Source organism: Poromitra crassiceps, assembly GCF_964638095.1.
Source record: "Poromitra crassiceps genome assembly, chromosome: 18".
Lineage (NCBI taxonomy): Eukaryota > Metazoa > Chordata > Actinopteri > Beryciformes > Melamphaidae > Poromitra > Poromitra crassiceps.
The window spans coordinates 2,935,809-2,958,081 of NC_139636.1; the positions used below are offsets into that span (position 1 = coordinate 2,935,809).

The window sequence follows — 22,273 nt, forward strand, 5'->3', positions numbered from 1 at the left end:
TAACAACCATGTTGAAAAGACATGCATGCTCAGTGTAACAATAACAAACAAACAAAATCTGTTTTTGTACCTTGTCTTGTTTTGAGCACATTTGGGTTTTGGTAATGTGCCATGTTGTTTTGACTTGAATTGAGGCACCTCCATAGCCTGGTTCCAGACTCATGAATCGCGACCCATCCTCTCTTCATATTTGGTCGAGCGATTTACAGAGTCTGGTGTTGCTCTATTCAAGGACGATTTCTCGATCGGAAAAAATGATCGGGCCAGTCAAGTGCCTTGTGGCATTTTGGCAGAATAATATTTGTTGAAATAATTTCTTAACCAACATTGTCATTGCATAGAGGGATATTTCTCTCAAAAACAACCACCATTCTTGGTAAAATTTGTAAATCCGGATACATCAGTCACTACTACAAATGTATTAAAAAAAGCACAGCAGCTGTATCCTTTACTTTCCATTAGAAATGTATGGCATCATTGTCTGAAAAGAAGTCTCAAAACCAGGTGCTAAATTCACAGAATCTGCACATTCTGTAAAAAAAAAACATTGCCCTCTTCCTCTTCCTCTTAAACTCTAAACTTTTCCTATTTGTCAGGTGACGCTCCTGTCCTGCCTGGTGGACACAGAGCTTTCCTTCCTGGACTACATCAAAGGCGGGTAAGTTCAGAATAAATCTTCTCCTCTGCTCTGCTCTCCACTGCATGTTTCAGCAAAAACAGCCTAATTATAATTATTAAGCCGATGTATGTTGATTTGGGGATGATATCAAGGCATATGACTAATGCCATAAGAAAACAACGCCTTGTTGATGTGCAATCAGAGAGAGTGCGTGTACAGCTCTGCTGATGCAAAATAGACCAAGAGTGGCTCAATCAAAGCAGCCCTGATTTTCATGGCTTTAGGATATGCATAGCATTGCAATGCATAGCATTATGTGGCTACCAGGACAGAATTAGTGGACTGGAGAGAGAGACTGAAAGTGGCTGTTAACGTACTGTAGCTGTCTCATGAACGTCACAGCTTCAGGGAGTGATAGAGAAAATTTACATCACATTAGCCTTTATTTGGACAATCACTAGTTATTAATATATTCATATACATTTCCATTTTAGTTACATATAGTTATGACACAGTCACAGACATACTTCATATTTAGATGACCTGTGTACATACACAGATAAACATCATATTTGGATAACCTTTGGACATACACAGACAGACGTATTTAGATAACTTGTACCTTACATTTGCAGCTCCTCTCTATCGCACACTGTGCCCTGTCACCGTGCCACGGTGCTCTCTACAGGGCCAGAATAACAGATAGGTTGAGTCTACAGAGTGGCCTTCAAGTGTGCGTCAAGACATGTCATCTGATGTGTGTCCTATAAGTATCTTTGACTTTCTGTTCAATGTATGTAAGCCTGTGTATCCATCCGTGAATATACAAGAGTGCATCTCTTGCTCTTGGCCAAGATCTATGTTAAATACATCATATCAGACGACTTCTTCTGACTCCTGGCTCCATCATTTCATTTCAACTGGTTTCCTTCAAGTGGTTCACTGTTTACCTTTTGGCTGTGGAATTTCATTCTCTAACAGGGAGGGTGAGGGAATTACCTGAATGTGCTGCACAGCAAGGTGGAAGAGCCTATTCAAGAGCCCTTAAGCTTATTTGGCAGCACTGTTTGGACCTGTGACACTGTATGCTGGTTACAGAGCCTGCCTGGGCTGAGGTTGCTATGGCGATTAAATGGCTCGTTAACGGGTGCCCTGCCAGAGCACCCCCGACCCCCACTCTCTCTGTGTCTGAGGGAGAACGCCGTTTCCTCCCGACTTATGCTCGGGGAACAGCGTTCCCCTGCCTTACCCCCCATTTCACCACTTCCTGCAGTGATTGCAGCACCAGGCTTACTGTGTCATTTGTTGTTGGTTTTGCATGTTTTTTAGCGGGGGGGTTCTTATCTGGACGAAACCCCAGTGGAGCACACGGAGAACATGCAAACTCCACACAGAAAGGCCCCTTTTGATGACCCCACCCAACTTACTCAGTCTTTCTATGCCAGGGCCGCGGGAAGTAGGGGTGCTGCAGGTGCTGCAGCACCCCTAGATTTGTTCAATTTTTTTTATTTTTTTTTTTTTACAAATGTAATTAAAAATATTTTGCAGTGCACTATGTTCCTTTCTTGTTTAAGAATGTTTCGGGAAATGAAAATGTAGCCTATTTAAATAGAATTATCAACAATAACAATCAAGGAAGTTACATGCTTGTAGGCTAGAGAAGAAGAAGAAGCGCGCATGCACGCACATGTTGTGTTGAACCAACCAACAACCAATACGAATTGTTTAATCTGGCAATAAAGAAATGTGAACTTGACATGCTATTTTAACTCATTGAGTGCCAGCCACTTTTGGAAAAAGGATGCTCCCAGTGCCAGAGTTTCAGAGCGTTTTCAGTGATTTCTCGAGGCCCACAGAATATTGTGTGATATTACTATGTAAACACCGAACACGCCCAAAGAACGATGAGACTCTCTTCTATCATCAGCAAAAAAAAGTTTATTGATACCATTTTCCGTTCTTTAGTTATGAGCCGGAGAATATAGGTTGATTTCACCAAAAAGAGACATTTCAAATTAGAAGCTGAGATAATTAGCCTTTTGTGAAATGAAGCATTTCACTGACTCTGAAGCTAATATTTTCTGATGTAGTCACACCTCAAAAATAATTTCCTTCAATAAAACAGTGAAAACAAAGGAATTTTGTTTGGAAAAATAATATTTTTTAGCTGCAACCAGCAGCGCTGGCCCCTGCGTGCGCTGCTGGTTGCAGCTTCTTGCTGGTCTTGATTTACTGCTGGTGGGCATCAGATATTCTAGCTTGCGTTTGCCAATCCTGTCCTGCTGTCTGGGTCTGTCTGGGTCAGTGTTGTATGCTGCCCTGCGTGCCCCACCCCGCTCAACTGCAAACCCCACCTCCGTGGGAGTGTCTCTGGTGGCTCTCTGCTGCGTTTGCTCTGTACTGAAAAGTGCGCTACATCCAGCTTTTTTACAGCGTTCCGCGTGTATTTGTCACCGGCTCCCATGCTTCCAGTTGAGAATAATAACAACTCCACAAGTAATCATGCGGATGGGCTATCGCAGCGGACACGGAGGGGCTCAATTGTGGCAGCAGATTGGCTGCTGCAGGCACAGCTAACGTTATGCTTCATGCATATCGATGCATACGGATGCGATTTCCGTTTCCCCATGACTTCTTCTCTGTTTTTTCCTCGCCTTTCTGTAATCTGGAGAGCACTGTCGCCACCTAATGGGTCTGTAAAATAGCTTTTACACATTCAACATCCACCATACTTTCACAGGAGATGGATCAGGCTTTGATCCACGTCCCACCGTCAAAAAACGCAATTGACGACTTTAGTCGTCATTGGCACTGAACGTTACTATTTGAATTGATGACTATAGTCGTCATTGGCACTCAATGAGTTAATAGCCTACTCAAAAATGCACCTCCCACTATACAGCAAAGAGAGGAGTCAATGTTTCTTGATATATGCCATTCAGATCAGAATAATTAGTCTAGTCATTAAGTTTGCTGATAATATTTCTATCATGTTAAGTCTGTGTCATGTTAACTTGTGTATTCAGAGCAAATAGGGAGATATAGAGCATTATCATCATGCTATATATCTCCCTCTTTGCTCTGAATGAGTGAGAAAAGGAGAAAATACTGAATAATTACATCACAACAGTATCCTAATGTTAATTTAAAATGAGATATTCCTCTAAATATGGCAAAAAATTAAAACGTCCAAAAAAATGTCGGCGGGGCCCTTGCAATGGCAAGCTGTTCGAAAGCTCTAAAGCTCTAAAGCAGTGCAGAGGATGCAGACAGGATTACTGTACTCTAGTTATCGCTCCGTTCTGATAATCTAGCGGGATTGATAACATGCTGTGGTTATAATCTAGCAAGTTTGATAACACCAAATGTCTCCTTTACATGATTTCTTTCTCCCCCTTGTAGGACTCAGATTAATTTCACAGTGGCAATTGATTTCACAGCATCAAATGGTGAGTGTTTTAAGCAAGTCTTTGCTCTTGTCAAGTAAATCCCATAAGTGTGTTGGACAGATAAGACGTATCTGTTAGCTACAGTATCAGATCTCCTGTTTCTGCTCTATTTTATGAGTAAACAGGGTCTGAATCCTCATAGGACATTCTTTAATTTTCAAAGTGTAATGACACCTCTCCACCTTTATCAGCTGCAATGAAACCAAAAGTTAGACTATCTTTTACTAATATTATCATTTCTGTTTTGCTCAAAACTTCTATGCTCAGGATGATATTTGTCTTTTTGTCAATTTCTTCTGTCATGCTTGTGTGTCAGTGTGACAAATAGGCAATCTGAAAATCACTACACCCACATCAAATGAGTTCTTTCACCCTGCAGTCAAGGTTCATAGAGGCACAACGCTGAACTACATTGATCAATGACAGCAAAACAATTTAACAACTAAGAAAACAAAACCAAAAATTGTGCAAAGTAGATCACAGATGAGCAATCTTCTCCACTCAAGCTATTCACTCAGGCGGTAATGTATACGTAATACGTCATTTTGGAGAAATCTGTCAACATAGAATCATGTCAATGACCTTGTTTGAGAAAGGCTGAGGTAATACAGATATTATTCCTATAATTATGTCTGTTTGGTGGAGAGCAAACTGAAGGAGAACTTTTCAGTTTGTTTGTACCTGTGACTTTTCACAGTTACAGAGTTACTGATAGAAAACTGAGAATGTGTCAGACTGTGGCTCAATACTTTCTGAACACGTCAGAAATTAATACATCCACTTGAATTGAATTGAGTCTCACCACTAGCAACAGATCAATGGGTGACAGTGTCGGCAGGAGAGACACATTGCTGGGTGGGCATTACATTTGATACAACATACTGCCCCCCCCAAACCCCCCTGCGCACCTCTCTCTCTCTCTCTCTCTCTCTCTCTCTCTCTCTCTCTCTCTCTCTCTCTCTCTCTCTCTCTCGCTCTCTCTCTCTCTCTCTCTCTCTCTCGCTCTCTTTCTCCCTCCCTCCCCACACACAGACGCACCATGAAATGCACGGGAGATAATAAGCAATGCCATTGGAATCATGTAGTAAAAAGGCTCACATGGACGTATAGGTAGGGTTATAGGGTTAGCAGCAGCACACAGCTGCTATAAAATATGGATTTGTTTTTCACTCACCGAGGAAAGTGTTAGTAGGCTAACGTTAATTACTCCTTGCAGCCGTGGGCTTCATACGTCATTTTTTATTTTATTTATTTTTTCTGATTTCCCCACCATTTTCTCCCCAATTGTACTTGGCCAATTCCCCCTGCTGCCCCGGTCGCTGCCCATCTGGGGAGAGCTGTAGACACACACACGCTTCCTCCGATACATGTGCAGTTGCCAGCCGCTTCTTTTCACCTGACAGCGGGGAGCTTCACCGCTACACTACCCTTCATATGTCATTATTACATCCAGGTACAATTTGGTGGAAGTCTTTTACCAGCAGTACAGGGACAGTCTTGCTGCGGCCACAGTGCACCGCAGATGAAGCTGAAAATGAGCTTTCTAACTGCAGGTTGTTTACAGGTACAGGTAGGCTACAGGCTACAGGTAGGCTACAGTCATTGATTGATGCCCCTCCCACCTGTAGTAGCCAATGACAGACTGTTTTCTGTACTGTGGAGGCTTTTTAAACCACTTGTAATCTTGCCACTACTGTTTTGACTCCAATCATCACCTTATTAAAATATGTTTCCAGTGAATCGTGTGCTCCAGGCTCCTCTTTGGGTTCACCCATTGAACTGTTGTTGTTATATACTGTCCTGTTCTGAGAACACCGACCTCCCTCTGTGGAGGGGCTGAAGCTCAAGAGACTCCTTCTACTTTAGTCTCACTACTGTCTTTGGTCTAACTACATGTCTTTCATGATTCATTCTTATCTGTCCCTCTGTATCTGCTGATGCCAAAAACAAAGAGGAGACAAATGAAACAGACCATTTCTTACTATTATAATTCCTTTTTGCTCCAAGCTTTGTTGCATATCTTATATTTTAATCCTCACTGTGAGACGTTTTCCCAATAGAACGTTTCTGGTTTATCCTCAGATTGAGTTTTAATTAAACAAACATTTCTCAAAGATAGAGCTGAGCTCTTGTCAACATGTACATGTATTATAGGGCTTTGGAATGGTAATGACAGATTTTTTCATTCTTTCATGACCATGACGTTCATGATGTTGAAGGTCAGCAGCTAGCTAACTAGTTTACCTAGATACGTAGCTACAGGCTACAAATGGCTATTGAACTTGGAATGTCAGCTACTGTAGCGTACTAGCAAACTGGATAAATGAGTGTTGTTAAGACTGCATTTTGTCAGTGTCAAAGCGCGAGGCTTCATACTGTAATATTAGCTCCGTCCTCTCTTACCTCGTCTTCTTCACTGGGCTTCAGTCAGTGTTGCCAACTTATTTGACAAGGAAAGTAGTAGCTAGATGTGGCCAGATGACATCATAAACTCATTTGCATATCAGCCCCCTCTCTCAGCAGAAGGAGGGGTGACGCCGTGTATGAGAAGTGCTGTGATCATCAAACCTCTTTGGATTTGACAATAAGTACATGTAGTGCAAATCAGCAGCTGTGGCAATTGTCACCAAATTCTTTTGGGGTCAACACATTTAAGCCACTTCTTAACATGCAGTGGAATCTGTATTATAACCCGCTCCTAGCCGGTTGGCCTGCATGTTAAACAACAATTAGCCGGCCTACGCGCACTCCCGCGACTCCGTATCTTATTCACCTCGGCCACCGGTGTAAGATCCGCTTCCACGCGAGCGCAGCTGTTGTTAAACAGTGGCAGGTCATTATCCGCAGATCCGTCTTATGTGGGCGGGTGGTGGTAGTTTATTAAAGGTCCCAATTCGTGCAGCTGTAACCTCTTAAAAACGTGTGTCTCTGGTCCATAAAACATGATTCTGGATTAATCTATCGAAAATATAGCAACCCCGTTTGTTGTGACGGAGTTCTCACTTCCTCATCTGGTCGCTTCCCAAGAATGGCCTGTTTCTATAATATATTCAGAACTAACAGTTCCCATTGGCCGCTGAGGGAGAGCCCGCCCCAGGCTCCCAGCGGCCAATCAGATTAGCGTCTGTGGACCAGCACGCTAGGTTGCGAGTTATCGTTAACTTAACGGTACTACGCTAAAGAGGACATCTCAAAATGCCTAGACTTACCGAATGCACCTCTGCAGTTGCTGGATCACGTACAGTTGGCGTCGCTCCAGCTAGAAGTGTTAATTTTGTGGCTATAGACTAAATGGTGCAGGTAGCTTGTGTGAGAGGGACCCGCGCAGTATGCAGGAGGAAGCTAGTGACGTCGAAATTCCCCCAAGATTCCCCTCTGGGCAAACGACGCGTTTGGGGGTGTGGCTTGGAGGAGACTGCTTGAGAGAGCTGTATAGGGACAAATCCAACTGTGGCAGTTCTGAGCGTGTGACCACTCATTACAGGGAGGGCTGACAGCAGTATATATGCATTTACAAGTAAAAACAGCTTTTGCACGGAATGGGACCTTTAATTAAATGAATCGTTCACGAGCAAACTCACTAATTGCATTCAAGGAAAGCCAACTTTATTTATAAAACACATTTCAATAGAAGTAAATTCACTGACTAAGCAGATCGATATGGTGTCCTACTAAAATTGGAACGATACACGACCTCACGCATACTAAAATTGGAACGATACACAACCTCACGCATACTAAAATTGGAACGACCACACGCCAGTCTTCTCTGTATCGTTCCAAGTGAGTAGGCTATACTAAAATTGGAACGATACACGACCGCAAGCCAGTCTTCTCTGTATCGTTCCAATTGATCGTTCCAACCTGATTTAGCCAATTCTATTGTGTAAATATCCTGCTCTCTCTGGCCTGACATGATCCAGAGTTCATGTTTAAAAGGCACTTTACATTGTTCCCTATGGATAGAAAAAGTCGCGAGTCACTTCTTAGTATTAAGGTCAGCGGGAGGGTCTGAAAAGTTAGTCAATCTAGTTACAAAGTTGCCAACAGCAGCTTCAGATGAAAGTTTCTTACCCAGAAGAACTGGTTTCTCGGCTCTGCGAATTGAAGTTTAACCAATGGGATTATTTCTGTCCCCAGAGCAGCTCTGCCTTTGAGAAATGTGTTGAACTAAAACCCCCCCCCCCCCCAGCCCCATCGTTTTTTCATTTCAATATGACTCACAGCCCAGGGGCGGCCCGGTGTAATTACGCTTTGATGCTGATGTGTGTTTTATTGTGTTCACCCATTGGGGTCCCAGGCAACCCGTCCCAGCCCACCTCGCTCCATTACATGAGCCCGTACCAGCTGAACGCCTACGCCATGGCGCTGCGGGCCGTGGGAGAGATCATCCAGGACTACGATAGCGACAAGATGTTCCCCGCGCTCGGCTTCGGAGCCAAGCTCCCCCCTGACGGACGCGTGTCACACGAGTTCGCCCTGGTGAGGAGACATACATCCAGCCAACCATTACAGTACATACAGTGGTGCAAAGTAACTAAGTACATTTACTCAAGTACTGTACTTAATGTTTAGGTACTTGTACTTTACTTGAATGAATTAATGAATTTTATTTGACAGATGTTTAAAATACATACGCTGTGGCCAAAACGCAAGGAATCGACCTATATACGTAGCATTTCTACGTAGGAAGTTGTCATTTTTTAGTTTTAGGCGGAAACTTTAGATCTGAGTACTTCTTCTACCACTACATACTGAACATACATATTCACATCCACCTGACCATGCATATGAATACAAACATTCATAGAAAAATCCATGAAAACTTCCATCCATGTATGCATGCATCTCTCCACCTAAACCTGCATACAAATATCTGCCTATCCATTCATTCTGACATTCCTCTATCAATCCATAAGATAAGAGGACATTTTACTGAACCCCGTGGGGAAATTGGACAGTTGCATCAGCAAACAGTAATAGGATAAAGCAAAGAAAAATAGAAAATAAACAAGAACAGAGCAAATGAGGTTTTATGTAAACATACTAAACCAACAGTTTCAGCACGAGCATATTAAGCAGAAAGGTGTAGATGAAAGTATGGAAATAAAAGAAAAAATATGGATTGCAGGAATAAGGTTTGCAAAACAGCAGCTGTAGATCTAAGTGAGACCCAAAAGAATGTGACATGATATAATAGTTTTTTCTTTTCAATATAAATTCTAGAATTTGTCTATTTTACTTTTCTATTTCAGGGTTCTAAAATCTGTATTTTATTCGTCTTGTTCTTCTGCCTGAGGCCTTTTTTCCCATTATGACACACCACTGTTCCTCCACCTCCATGTGTCTCTTCCCATGAGAGACAAACTGTGAGATGTAATGAGTGAAATGTGCTGTGAGAAGAAAGTGTGTCTATATAGCTTATTCTGTAGAGCTATATAGCCTAGAGGGGCTAATATAGACTGAATCCCAGCTAATCCTAAATCTTTTTTGTGAAGAAGCAGGGTTTAATGGGAAATGTGGTCTTAATGTTGAGTGACGCTAGCATTAACCTTAGGATGAGACCGAGGATACCAGTCATCTCAAACATGGTCTCATTTGTTTACAGGAACCAAAGCAACACAATTAATTGGACAATGTTATACTGATGTTTATACAACAGTTAGTTCTGGCCGAGCAATTTGATTGGACAAGAGGCATTCCATGAGTGCTGATATGGGACGAATCAGCGTGACATCACACTAACAAAACAATACTTCCGGGTGCCACTGTAGCAGAAACTAGTATGAAATAAGGATGAAAAGCTGTGCCAAACAAATACATTGAAGATTTCAGCTAAAAACAGGGTGTAAATGATGTATTTTCATGTCAACTTGGCATCTCAAGTCTTGTGGAGACTTGGATTATGCCAGGTGAGCCGTATAGAGACACTGCATGAAATAGGCCACGCCCATCATGGGGGAAAGCTCTCCATTCACTTCCACACACCAGGAGGAAAGCAAAGCACTCTCTCTCTCCTGATCTAAGACAATGTGTCATCATGCAGTGTCCTCCTCCACTTCTAGTTCTGGCGCAAACATATGTGTTTTGCCCGGTATTTATTCTTCATGCAAAGTTAAAATAAATATTCAATGACTCGTCCCTAAAGTATTCTTTATAGAAAGGATTTCATTTTAAAGGTTTCCTGTAGATATCTATCATATTTTTGAATGCAAGATGGGCTTCTATTTCCTAAAGGGACTGTAACCGTCTAATGACCAGCTGGCCAGCTTTTTTTTATGTCATTGAACGTGCTTATAATCCTGTAACCCTGAAGCTATTGCCGTCCAAACAAGTTGGGTTTTGTTCATTCTTCAACAACTATAGCCTGTTTTTTAATTAATTCAGTCTCAGGTGGAGAGCAGACCCAATGTTTTATAGTTTGTGATATAGCACAAAATTGGAAAGGAAATTCATCATTGAAAACCAGTGCTTATCACGAGTCAGATGGGACCAGAGCATATTAACTTTTGTGGTTAAGTGATGCGTGAAGTGAATGGTTTTGAGCCAGACTGAGCACAAGTGCTGAATGTAAAGTGGCTGCCAGTGTCTATCAGCTACACCGGCACCAAGACCTATCTCTGAGGAGGTCTTTATTGGAACAAGACCTATCTCTGAGGAGGTCTTTATTGGAACAAGACCTATCTCTGAGGAGGTCTTTATTGGAACAAGACCTATCTCTGAGGAGGTCTTTATTGGAACAAGACCTATCTCTGAGGAGGTCTTTATTGGAACAAGACCTATCTCTGAGGAGGTCTTTATTGGAACAAGAGATATCTCTGAGGAGGTCTTTATTGGAACAAGAGATATCTCTGATGAGATGTCTTATAGGAACATACATGCATTCATCCATCGGAGGAGATTGTATATGAACAGTTCACACAAAATGAAAATGATATAATCTATTCTCCTCCATGTCCGTAGAACATTGCAATTCAAGGGACCACCAAACACTCAGCAAATGACAGCAGCCTCTGTACAGCAGTTTCATCTCAGCCTTTTGCCAAATGGGGTCTAGTTGTTCTGGTAGAGTTCCAAAAAGGGCATCATACTGTAATGATGAGAGGTAAGGAGAGAGGAGCTGGAGCTATTTATTTCCTTACAATACAGCATGTGTTGACAAGTGTTCGCTAACAACTGGGCTGATTCGCTGAATGTATCCTTGAGACAGCGGTGTTGGTTGTTGTTAGGCCTTACTGCTGCAAAAAAAGTGCCTCAGAGATGGAAAGCTTGTGCATCCGTGCACACTATGCATCTCTGACTTGTGGGTTTGTGGGTGGGGGGGGATATGTTTGTATGTATATGATTTTGTAGGTGTGTGTGTGGTTTTTGTGGTTTTCTTCTTTTGTGTTGTGTTGGATAATGTGTTAATAATTTTTGTTTATCACTAAGTGTTAGCTAACAAGCTAGGAGCTAGCTAGCATCTGCAACTGTGTGCGTCATCCCCAGAGGGGAGACGTCGATTGACTGAACAGGCCAGTAACGTGGCGTTGGAGCCCAACTTCCCCAATCCCATGACTCACTGCGAGTCACTTGTGGTTTCTGTCCATTCCCACTAGAGTTCACTAGTGGTCAATTTGTCATCACCACAATAGAATAATTAGCAAATGTACAGTATCTAAAAAAATAAGAAATACATTATTATTATTATTATTATTATTAATAATAATAATAATAATAATAACACTCTTATGGAATGATTGCTGGAAGGACTCTAAAGAACATTTTGGGTTACTATACAGTAAAGGTTATGAACCACATTTGTTCATAAAGACTTCTGTGTTTTGGAAATATTGAACGGGCAGTTCCAGTTCCAAATTGAACAAGATGGATATAATATGTAGCAGCATGCCCTCCTCTCTCTCTGTGCAGAATGGTAATCCACAGAACCCGTACTGCAGCGGTATCGAGGGGGTGATGGAGGCCTACTACCAGAGCCTGAAGTCTGTGCGTCTCTACGGACCCACCCACTTCTCCCCTGTCATTAACCATGTGGCCAGGTAAGCCCCCCATAATCACAGCCATGGGCATGGAGCATGTAGCTGTAGGTAGACACAAACATCCACCATTGATCCAGTACTGTAGAGAGAGTTTGGGCCTGAATGCCGATGCCGATTAATTAAAAATGCCAATAATCGCCCGGCCGATTAATCGGTCTACCTGTAATATGAAGTCCCACCTCTCTTACAGTAATCAGATTAATATGAAGTCCCACCTCTCTTACAGTAATCAGATTAATATGAAGTCCCACCTCTCTTACAGTAATCAGATTAATATGAAGTCCCACCTCTCTTACAGTAATCAGATTAATATGAAGTCCCACCTCTCTTACAGTAATCAGATTAATATGAAGTCCCACCTCTCTTACAGTAATCAGATCAATATGAAGTCCCACCTCTCCTACAGTAATCAGATCAATATGAAGTCCCACCTCTCCTACAGTAATCAGATTAATATGAAGTCCCACCTCTCTTACAGTAATCAGATTAATATGAAGTCCCACCTCTTACAGTAATCAGATCAATATGAAGTCCCACCTCTCTTACAGTAATCAGATTAATATGAAGTCCCACCTCTCTTACAGTAATCAGATTAATATGAAGTCCCACCTCTCTTACAGTAATCAGATTAATATGAAGTCCCACCTCTCCTACAGTAATCAGATTAATATGAAGTCCCACCTCTCCTACAGTAATCAGATCAATATGAAGTCCCAGCACTGTGCGTGGGCCGCTCCACAGCAACCTGCGAAGCCCACAGGGGAAAAGGGCAGAGATTCAAAATAAATGTGCTAATAGCTCTGTCACCTCAGACAGGATCAATACTTACTGCAGTGGTACGGACACATGCAAGGACCACCGCCGGCCGGGGCTGTTAGAGAGAACCACTCGCTCTTTCTGTACGTGTCTGCACCCTGATTGATGTGCTGCCTTGAGGTGTGAGGAGAGGCGGCGAAAAGAAAAGAAACAAACGAACATTCACATGCACAGCCGAAGAACTACAATAGCCCTGTAATGAATAAACGGTAAATGTCACATTTCCCACCATTTCGCAAATAAACGAAAAATTAACTCCCGGATATGAGACGAAAATGTGTGCTGCTGCCTAAAGTGATAGTTGACATTTTTTAAAGTCTAGCCCTATTTGCTACTTACCAATGAGGATGTTGATTGGTGGAGTTCTTTCTCAGTACAATCCATTCTGTTCCTCATAGTAGGTCTGGAAAGTTGGGCAAAAACGAATGCAAGGTCAATGGGGTCACGCTCCTGTATGTACACGCTGACTGAAGCTCACTGAAATATCCGCAGTGCACACAACGTAAATTTCAGTTCAAATTTTCAGTTTCAATTTCAGTTTCAGTTCAAAATGTGAACTAAGAAGAATTTCAGTATTTTTCAACCTGGATGTTATTTTCACAATTTCTTATGTATAATTAACTTTTTTTTTTTAATTGGTGGGGTATTGACCAAGATTGCTTCGGCTGGCAGCCGCTTTGCACGCATGCCCCTGCTGCACTATTAAAACATGCTTGTTTTTGCCACTGACAAGATCATGTTATTCCATGGCAGTCGCTGTATGTTCACACCAAGGCGAAAGGAACGCTTGTATGAATTATTCGCTGAAAATCGCGTCATTTAAGCAGAGGAAAACTTGTGCCTCTCGCCTCTTTCACGCCGTCCGGAGCGAAATCTCATCTACTCACATGTTTGCATTGACTTTTGTAATCTAGTTGCACGAATATCTGAAAATCGCCCCGGGAGTCTCGTGAGAGTTGCGTTGTTGTTGCAGGAAGTCATCTTCGAGGGGGCAGCAACATTTACATGAACCACTATTATACAATAATAGGTGTGGTGAAAAGTGTATATTTTTAATGTGTATACTGTATATGAAAGAATGATAGAGAGATTTGATAACAAATAATAATGCTTCTACCAGGTCAGGTCAGCAACATTCACCCAATTTCTAGGAATACCCACCAACATATTATATTAAAAATATATATTTTTACTGACAGTGTAAATGACCACGCTCCCTGTTTCCAGATCGTGTCTCTCTCCTCAAGGTGACTAAGAAGCACTCCCCCCCCCCCCCCCCCCCTCTCAGTGTGCCATCCGCCCACACAGCCTGAGAATAGCTGCATTGTTCCACACTCACTTCTGTGGAGCATCCGACTTATTCACCCCGTTGACAGGAAGTCAAGTCAAAGTCAAAATGACAGCGAGTCAAGTCAAATTCCCAATAGTTTGCCGTTTGCACGTAAGACTAATATTCCTTCCAGGTTTATAATAGAAAACTGCTGTAACCCTTTACTTGACGTCACATTTTCCCATCGTGCTCCAGCTGAAGCTGAAACCAAAGAACCAAAATGGTGGAGGTGTAGCCCTGCTGCTGCTGCTGCGCACTGATGTTGCAATGGAGGGATAAATTGACTGTCACTTCTTATCAATGTACGTCCTTTGCTGAGACTGGAAGCTGTGTCACCCTGTCTCTGACCTCTGACCTCTCCATGCCAGGTATGCGTCTGCGGTGACGGACGGCTCCCAGTACTTCATTCTCCTCATCATCTCCGACGGCGTGATCACAGACATGGCCCAGACCAAGGAGTCGATAGTCAATGTACCTGAGCACTCTTTAATTCTCTCTCTCTCTCTCTCTCTCTCTCTCTCTCTCTATATATATATATTTATATTTATATTTATATTTATATTTATATTTATATTTATATTTATATTTATATTCATATTTATATACATACTGTATATATACACTCACTGAGCACTTTATTAGGAACAATATACTGATACAGGGTAGGGATACAGGATTTTGTAAACATTCCTTTGTTGACATGATATTCATTTAATTGTTGACATGTTTTGTTTGCTTCCTTTGTCAACATGATTGCCTCCCGTCATTTCTTCCGATTTATCAGCTGCAGATTGGTGCTGTGAACCTTCTGTGTCCACAGGTGCTCTATTGTATTCAGATCCAAGGCCACTGACGTGCTCTGAACTCATTGTCATGTTGATGCAACGGGTTTGACACGACTTTTGCTTTGTGACATGATGCATTATCATGCTGGAAGAAGTAGCCATTTCCAAGATGGCTACATTGTGACCATAAAGGGATGCACGTGGTCAGCAACAATACTCAGGCTGTGCCATTCAAACCATGATTGATTAGGGCCCAAAGTCTGCAGCAGAAATGGAGATTGAACCGACCAGGCTAATCAATCTAACTGTCCACTGCCCACTGCAGACCAGGCTATATGTTTTTCCAATCTAACTGTCCAGTTTGGATGAGGCTGTGCCCACTGCAGCCTCACGTTTCTATTCTTGGCTGACAGGAGCGGAACCCGACATGATGGTCTTCTGCCGTTGTAGCCCAGCCTCCTCAAGGGTCCACGTCTTGTGCATTCTGAGAGTCTTTTCTGCTCACTACAGCTGTAAAGAGGTTATCTGAGTTACTGAAGCCTTTCTGTTAGCTCCAACAAGTCTGGCCATTCTCCTCTGACCTCTGACCTCTCTCATCAAAAAGGCCTTTCTGTCCGCAGAACCAATGGGTGAAAATCCAAGGAGATCAGCCGTTTCAGAAATACTCAAAGCAGCCCGTCTGGCACCAACAGCCATGCACGTTCAAAGTCACTGAGATTACATTTCTTCTCCATTCTGATGTTTGATGTGAACATGAACTGAAGCTGCTGACCTGTATCTGCATGATCCTATGCATTGCATTGCTGACATGTGATTGGCTAATTGACAATTGCATGGATACGCAGGTGTACAAGTGTTCCTAATACAGTAAAGTGCTCGCTGAGTGTATATCTCAATTCAAGGGAAAGGACCTACTGTACAAATGCCGAAGCAGGATAATGTCACAAGTCATTCACAAATAATGATGGCAGATTAAACCATTCTCTTGTCTCTCTCTCTTTGTCTCTCTTTGTGTCTTTCTCTCTTGTCTGTGTGCATCTCCTTCGCACTGATCTCTCTGAAATTCAAAGAATCTGTGTTTGCAGGATAAGAGTCTGTGTTGCCAAAGCTTTTGCAAGAATATGATAAACAAACTGCTATCAAGCATAAGAAATCACAATGTAATAACAGGATAGTGCTGAGCAGAAGTCAATACTTCCCCCCCCCCCCCCCCCCCCCCCCATTGCGTTCGGCTCTCTGCCTTCTAATTAGAGTGATCAAAGTTAATGCATCTAACGATATCTGGAGCCTTGGCTGCCTGAGCTCACCGCTCCTCCAGCACGATGTTATTGTCAAGCGAGATTTGAGAGTAATTATTTACTATCCCGCGGAGAAGCTCATATCTCAGGCAGTTTGGCCATCCGTCTCATAACAATGGAAAGTTATGAAACGCTGAGAAAAAAAAACCTTCACTCATCGTTCATCACTCCAACTGTACTTTGCTGTCTCACCCGGCTAAGATTTAATAAACAATATTGCGATGCGGGGCGGCTGGTGTGTGGCTCGCGGCAGGGGAAAATGTAAATGGGAGTGATTTTTAAGCTGTCAGGCAGGGGGGAGATTTAGACAAAGTTGTAGATGCATGAAATTAAAGAACGTGAAATGAAAAAACTCCAGAATTGGCCACAGAAAAGGCTTCAGGAAAGGTAGTAACCCGCTGTAGAGGGCAGATGGTGTTGGACAAACCTCGTCAGTCTTAATGGTGACGTATTTCCCCAGTGAGCCTCTCTTCTTTGGACTGATAACATGTCATTAGTAATTGTTTTGTTATAGTGTTTGTTAAACAATTAAAAAAAAAGATTGTATAATTAGTACTTCACATTTGACTGACAGCCTGTGGCGTTTTAGATAACACATAGAGAAAATAAACTTCCTAGCTCTTCTTTGATGCTTTTTTTGATTGTTGCATCTATTCTGTCTCTTTCCTCCTTTTAAAGGCTGCATCTCTGCCCATGTCTATTATAATAGTTGGGGTTGGACCAGCGGAATTTGATGGTAAATAGAGTGACAACCGTGTGTGTTTGTATGTACAGTACTGTGTGTGTGTGTGTGTGTGTGTGTGTGTGTGTGTGTGTGTGTGTGGGTTTGTGTCTGTGCATGTAGGAGCGTGCATGTGTTTATGTGCACTCTGTAATCCCTTTCCTTCATATCTCTCCTCCCACATGGCTCAATCCTGTCTTCTGCAGCTGTCCTTTTCTTCTCTGTTCCATTCTCCATCTTCATCAACATTTGACCATCCCCACCTTGATGCAAATCCTCGTTTGTCAGAAGCAGATGTGCCATTCTCTAAAGACCACAGAACGTTATACTTTTTCCTCATAATATCTCACAGGTGCATTATTCTATCATTCCAATTTTTTGTAACTTTGTAAATCAATTTGTTCCTAATGATTTTATATAATTGTTTTAATTAGTGCTTTAAGAAAAATACCAGGACCAGGATACCAGAACTGTGGTCCTGGGGAACCCCAGGGCCCAAGTCAAAAGCACCAAATTCCGCCTATGCCATTTTAATAGATGGAACTATTTATTGAGTTCATGTTTGCCATGGGACCTGATTTAAAGTATCACACTATGTGTGTGTGTGTGTGTGTGTGTGTGTGGGTGAATTTTGAGAAGAAATAAGTTAACATTTTGCTATGATGGTTGTTTCTTACAGTAGTTTATTTTTGGGGTCCCCATGGCCTTCTTCCTCACCTCTCCTGTGTTGTTGGAAAGACGTTTGTGTTTCCGATCTGCAGATCAGCCCTCTCTGAAAAATCTGCAGATCAGACCTCTGTGAAAGCTCTGCAGATCAGCCCTCTGAATGATCTGCAGATCAGCCCTCTGTGAAAGATCTGCAGATCAGTCCTCTGTTAAAGCTCTGCAGATCAGCCCTCTGTTAAAGCTCTGCAGATCAGCCCTCTGTTAAAGATCTGCAGACCAGCCCTCTGTTAAAGCTCTGCAGATCAGCCCTCTGTTAAAGCTCTGCAGATCAGCCCTCTGTTAAAGCTCTGCAGATCAGTCCTCTGTGAAAGCTCTGCAGATCAGTCCTCTGTGAAAGCTCTGCAGATCAGTCCTCTGTGAAAGCTCTGCAGATCAGTCCTCTGTGAAAGCTCTGCAGATCAGTCCTCTGTGAAAGCTCTGCAGATCAGTCCTCTGTGAAAGCCAGCTCGCTCAGGATGAGCAATTAGCAAGTCAACGGGCCTCAACGATTATCACGCTTATGAAATCAATGTGCATGCTTGCATGATGTCCCTGTTGTGGTACACTTCATTGGCTCTGCTTACATATATTCTAGCATGTTTCCCTATGCGCTCATAATAGCTCCAATAGTGTGCGAGCTACAGTACAACCCCATGCCTTCACGCTCGGTGACGCAAATTCTGGTTACTCAGTCAGGCTGCGTTTTGCGTCGACAACCCCGCCAGGACGCTTGGCTTTGGCAGGTTTGTCGTGTTTTATCTACCGTAGCTTCGACACAGCCTGACTGACAGGGTTCATACACCTGGAAAGCCTGAAAAAGTATAAAAAAAATAATTTGATCCTTTCCAGGTCTTGAATAGTTTGTAAATTTGAAGAAGAAAAAAAAGTCTGGAAAATGTTGTGGTTCAAGTTCGATACACACATAATTACTGTATATAGCTTTTATGCTGTTGTAGACCCAATTTGAGTCGACAGTTTGCGCTGATGTGAAGAATAATGTTCAGATAGAGGGATGTTCTTATTACCCAGCCACTGTCAGCATGCATTATGTCAAATACCCTGCACCAAAATCACATCCAGTCAAAAACATCGGATCTGGGCAAAATATGGAAATCTAAAATAGAAACCGTGGAGGAACCCTGCCAATCATCTCACATATTCTGATATTTGTGGCTGTGAAGATCAATCTTCATCTCTACAGTGATATGACCTAGTTAGCAGGACAAGATCAGATGTCTATCTGTGTAAATCATATTGAAGACCAGACAAAATCTTCAAAACAAATCAAGGTCTGGGAAAAATATGGCATTTTTAATTGAAAATGTGTCGGAACTCTTCACCGATGTACTTCCCTCCTCAGAGATGATCGAGTTGGATGGGGACGAGGAGCGAATCTCATCCCAAGGACGACTGGCCGAGAGGGACATTGTTCAGGTATGGACACGCCCGATGGGCTCTGAGCCTGTCCACTCAGGACACGGTGGAGGGGCTCTGAGCCTGTCCACTCAGGACACGGTGGAGGGGCTCTGAGCCTGTCCACTCAGGACACGGTGGAGGGGCTCTGAGCCTGTCCACTCAGGACACGGTGGAGGGGCTCTGAGCCTGTCCACTCAGGACACGGTGGAGGGGCTCTGAGCCTGTCCACTCAGGACACGGTGGAGGGGCTCTGAGCCTGTCCACTCAGGACACGGTCGAGGGGCTCTGAGCCTGTCCACTCAGCACAAAATGTGGGGTTTGTGATTAATGGAAAGAGGGCGTGGTGGTGGTGACCTTCTGCTGTGCTTTTGTTTCTGATCTCCCACTTTTTTTCTGCCTCCTTCCTGTCGGTGCTCTGTCTCTGTATCTAGTAGGCCAGACTGCCCTACAGCCAGGTCAACCAATCAACAGTCCAAACCCCCTGACATGTGCAAATCCTTAGCCAATCACTCAAAATGGTGATTATGATTGACAGTCAAACTAACCAATGACTGCTCCTGAATGACATGAATAATGTGACTGCACATTGACAGTTTAAGACTGACCGTTAATCTGACCAGTGACCACTCATAAATGACATGACGGTAACACAAGAGTTTTAGACTGACATTTAATCTGACCAATGACAGCTCACAAATACCATGATGGACCTGGTCGCCACACTAGCCAGACTCTTCCCTTCTGTGGTTCCTCCATCCTATCTGCAGAGTCCCTCTCAATCTTTAAGAAAAGTCTAAAGATCCAGCTCTTTAGTGAACACCTTCTCCCCTAATGGACTGGGTAACAAAACTCTTTATCTGGTGGTGCAGTGAGTAGTGCTGTCGCCTCACAGCTAGAAGGTCCTGGGTTCGATTCCTGCCTGGGAGGCTGTGGGCGCTGAAGGTGTATCTTCAGTGCCTACTGCCCAGGTGGGCTATTTCGTGAAAATGTTCTGCATGTTCTCCCCCTGCTCCCCTGGGGTTCGTCCATACAACATCGGTATGGGCCCCCACTAAAAACATGCAGAAGATCAGTCACCTGACCAGCGACGACGACGACAGAAGTTGGTCCCCAGGCGCTGTACTGAAAAGCTGCCCACTGCTCCTGGCTGCCCCCCGGAGGAAAGGCATGGCGCTGTACTGAAAAGCTGCCCACTGCTCCTGGCTGCCCCCCGGAGGAAAGGCATGGCGCTGTACTGAAAAGCTGCCCACTGCTCCTGGCTGCCCCCCGGAGGAAAGGCATGCCACGTCTGGGTCAAAAATGAGCAGAGACAGTGGGCTCTATTCTCCCCCTTGCCTGGAAGGGAATAATGTGATTGGTTTACTGGAGACCACCAATCCAACACTTGTGAATAATTCTAAACCTAAAAAGGCGTGGTTAAAGGGTTAGCGCCGCAGATTCTGCTGTTTAGCGCCAAGGAAAAATTAGGGAATGCGCCTGACCACGCCCACTAATAGGGAGCTAAACAGAACAGAACTTTAAATTATAAAATACCTCTCCTCTCTTTTCTCCTCCTCACGTCTTCTCCCCTCTGCTTTCATCTATTCTCTCCTCTCCTGTATGTTTTCTCTGACTCTCCTCTTGTCTCCTCTCCTCCTCCCCTCAGTTTGTCCCGTTCAGAGACTACATCGACCGGCGGGGGAACCACATCCTCAGCATGGCTCGTCTGGCCAAGGAGGTGCTGGCCGAGATCCCCGACCAGTTCCTGTCCTACATGAGGACCAGAGGCATCAAGCCCGGCCCCTCGCCCCCCCCTTACACCCCGGCCGTCCACCCCTCGGCCATCCACCCCCTCCTCACCAGACGGGTAAGCCGAATCTAAAGGCCCGACGCCCCCGCCCACACTCACCTTACACGAGCCCCCCACTCCCCCACCGCCGGGCCAGCCAATTGTGCCCGACTCTACTCTCTGCTTCTACTTCCTGGTCTTCACTGGAGGGTGAGCCTCACTCCCACGCTCTCATGTTGCACTTTTGGGAACTTTTTGTGGCGGCGAAGTGGACAATCGCAGCGGTCGCTTCCACTTTTCAGGAGGGACTTTCGACTCAGTGGATGAGGCGAGTGGAGTGGGGAGGTTGTGGGGTGGGTTGGTGTTCGGTGGGGGTTGGGTCAGAGGTCACCAAAATGAACCAGGAAGAGCGTCCAGCAGGAGCAGGACAGGAACTGACCAGTCAGACTGAAATGGTCCAATCTGTGGAGACATGAAACACTGTACATCTGTTTGCTATTTCTACTTCCTCTTCCACGTCTCTCTCACAAAACCATCTCTCTCTCTCTCTCTCTCTCTCTCTCTCTAAATGTTTACAAAGTCGAGGACTCAAGTGGAGACTTTTTTTCCAGGAGGAAACGTTTATACCGCTCAATATGAGATGCTGTCAGACTCATAAAATATTATGAAATGTTATGTTGCTGGTTTTTTTGGCCACAGAGACTCGGGAGGGTTTGCGACTTGTACAAAACAGTAGGTAACAGCGTGCGTGTGCGTTGTTGATTGATTCATTTCTAATGAAGCATGTGCTAGTTTTAGAGAAGCATGCAGTGTTGTCCTGCACTCAGGGCTTTGTTGATCCCCTGACACCACTACTGCCACGTCCCATTAAGACCCAAACCATAACCCCCCCTCAAAATCTTCCCCACTCGCTTCCCCGCTCTGTCCACTAGGGCTGCAACTAACAATTATTTTCATTATCGTTTAATCTGTCAGTTATTTTCTCCACTAATCGTTTCGTCGTTTGGTCTATAAAATGTCACAAAATGGTGACAAGTGTTCATCACTTTTTCTCCCAAATCCCAAGATGACGTCCTCAAACCTCTTCTTTTGTCCTGACAAACAGTCCACAACCCAAAGAGAATCAGTTTACTGTCATAGAGGACATGCAAACAGAAAATAATTATTCACGTTTAAAAAGCTGGAATGAGATAAAAAAAATTGTCTAACCGATTAATCGATTATAAAAAATAGTTGGCGTTTAACTTTCTGTCGATCGATTAATTAACTATTTGTTACAGCTCTACTGTCCTGCCTTGGCTCAAGAGGAGGTGTTGCTCCCCCTCTG

General features: G+C 43.6%; 1 protein-coding gene across 1 annotated transcript in view; it reads left to right on the forward strand.

Annotated features, from left to right (window-relative positions):
- LOC310793240 (copine-8-like) overlaps positions 1 to 21,039 on the forward strand; it is a gene marked incomplete at its 3' end in the record, with an annotated part of 97,305 nt that extends 76,266 nt beyond the window's left edge. Inside the window, exons 13-20 of the mRNA XM_083655016.1 lie at positions 597 to 658; positions 4,022 to 4,068; positions 8,369 to 8,550; positions 11,980 to 12,107; positions 14,622 to 14,724; positions 17,015 to 17,072; positions 19,123 to 19,196; positions 20,824 to 21,039. Coding sequence (XP_083511142.1) covers positions 597 to 658; positions 4,022 to 4,068; positions 8,369 to 8,550; positions 11,980 to 12,107; positions 14,622 to 14,724; positions 17,015 to 17,072; positions 19,123 to 19,196; positions 20,824 to 21,039 — 870 coding nt within the window. The remainder of the gene's footprint in view (positions 1 to 596; positions 659 to 4,021; positions 4,069 to 8,368; positions 8,551 to 11,979; positions 12,108 to 14,621; positions 14,725 to 17,014; positions 17,073 to 19,122; positions 19,197 to 20,823) is intronic.
- Between the last annotated feature and the right edge of the window lie 1,234 nt (positions 21,040 to 22,273).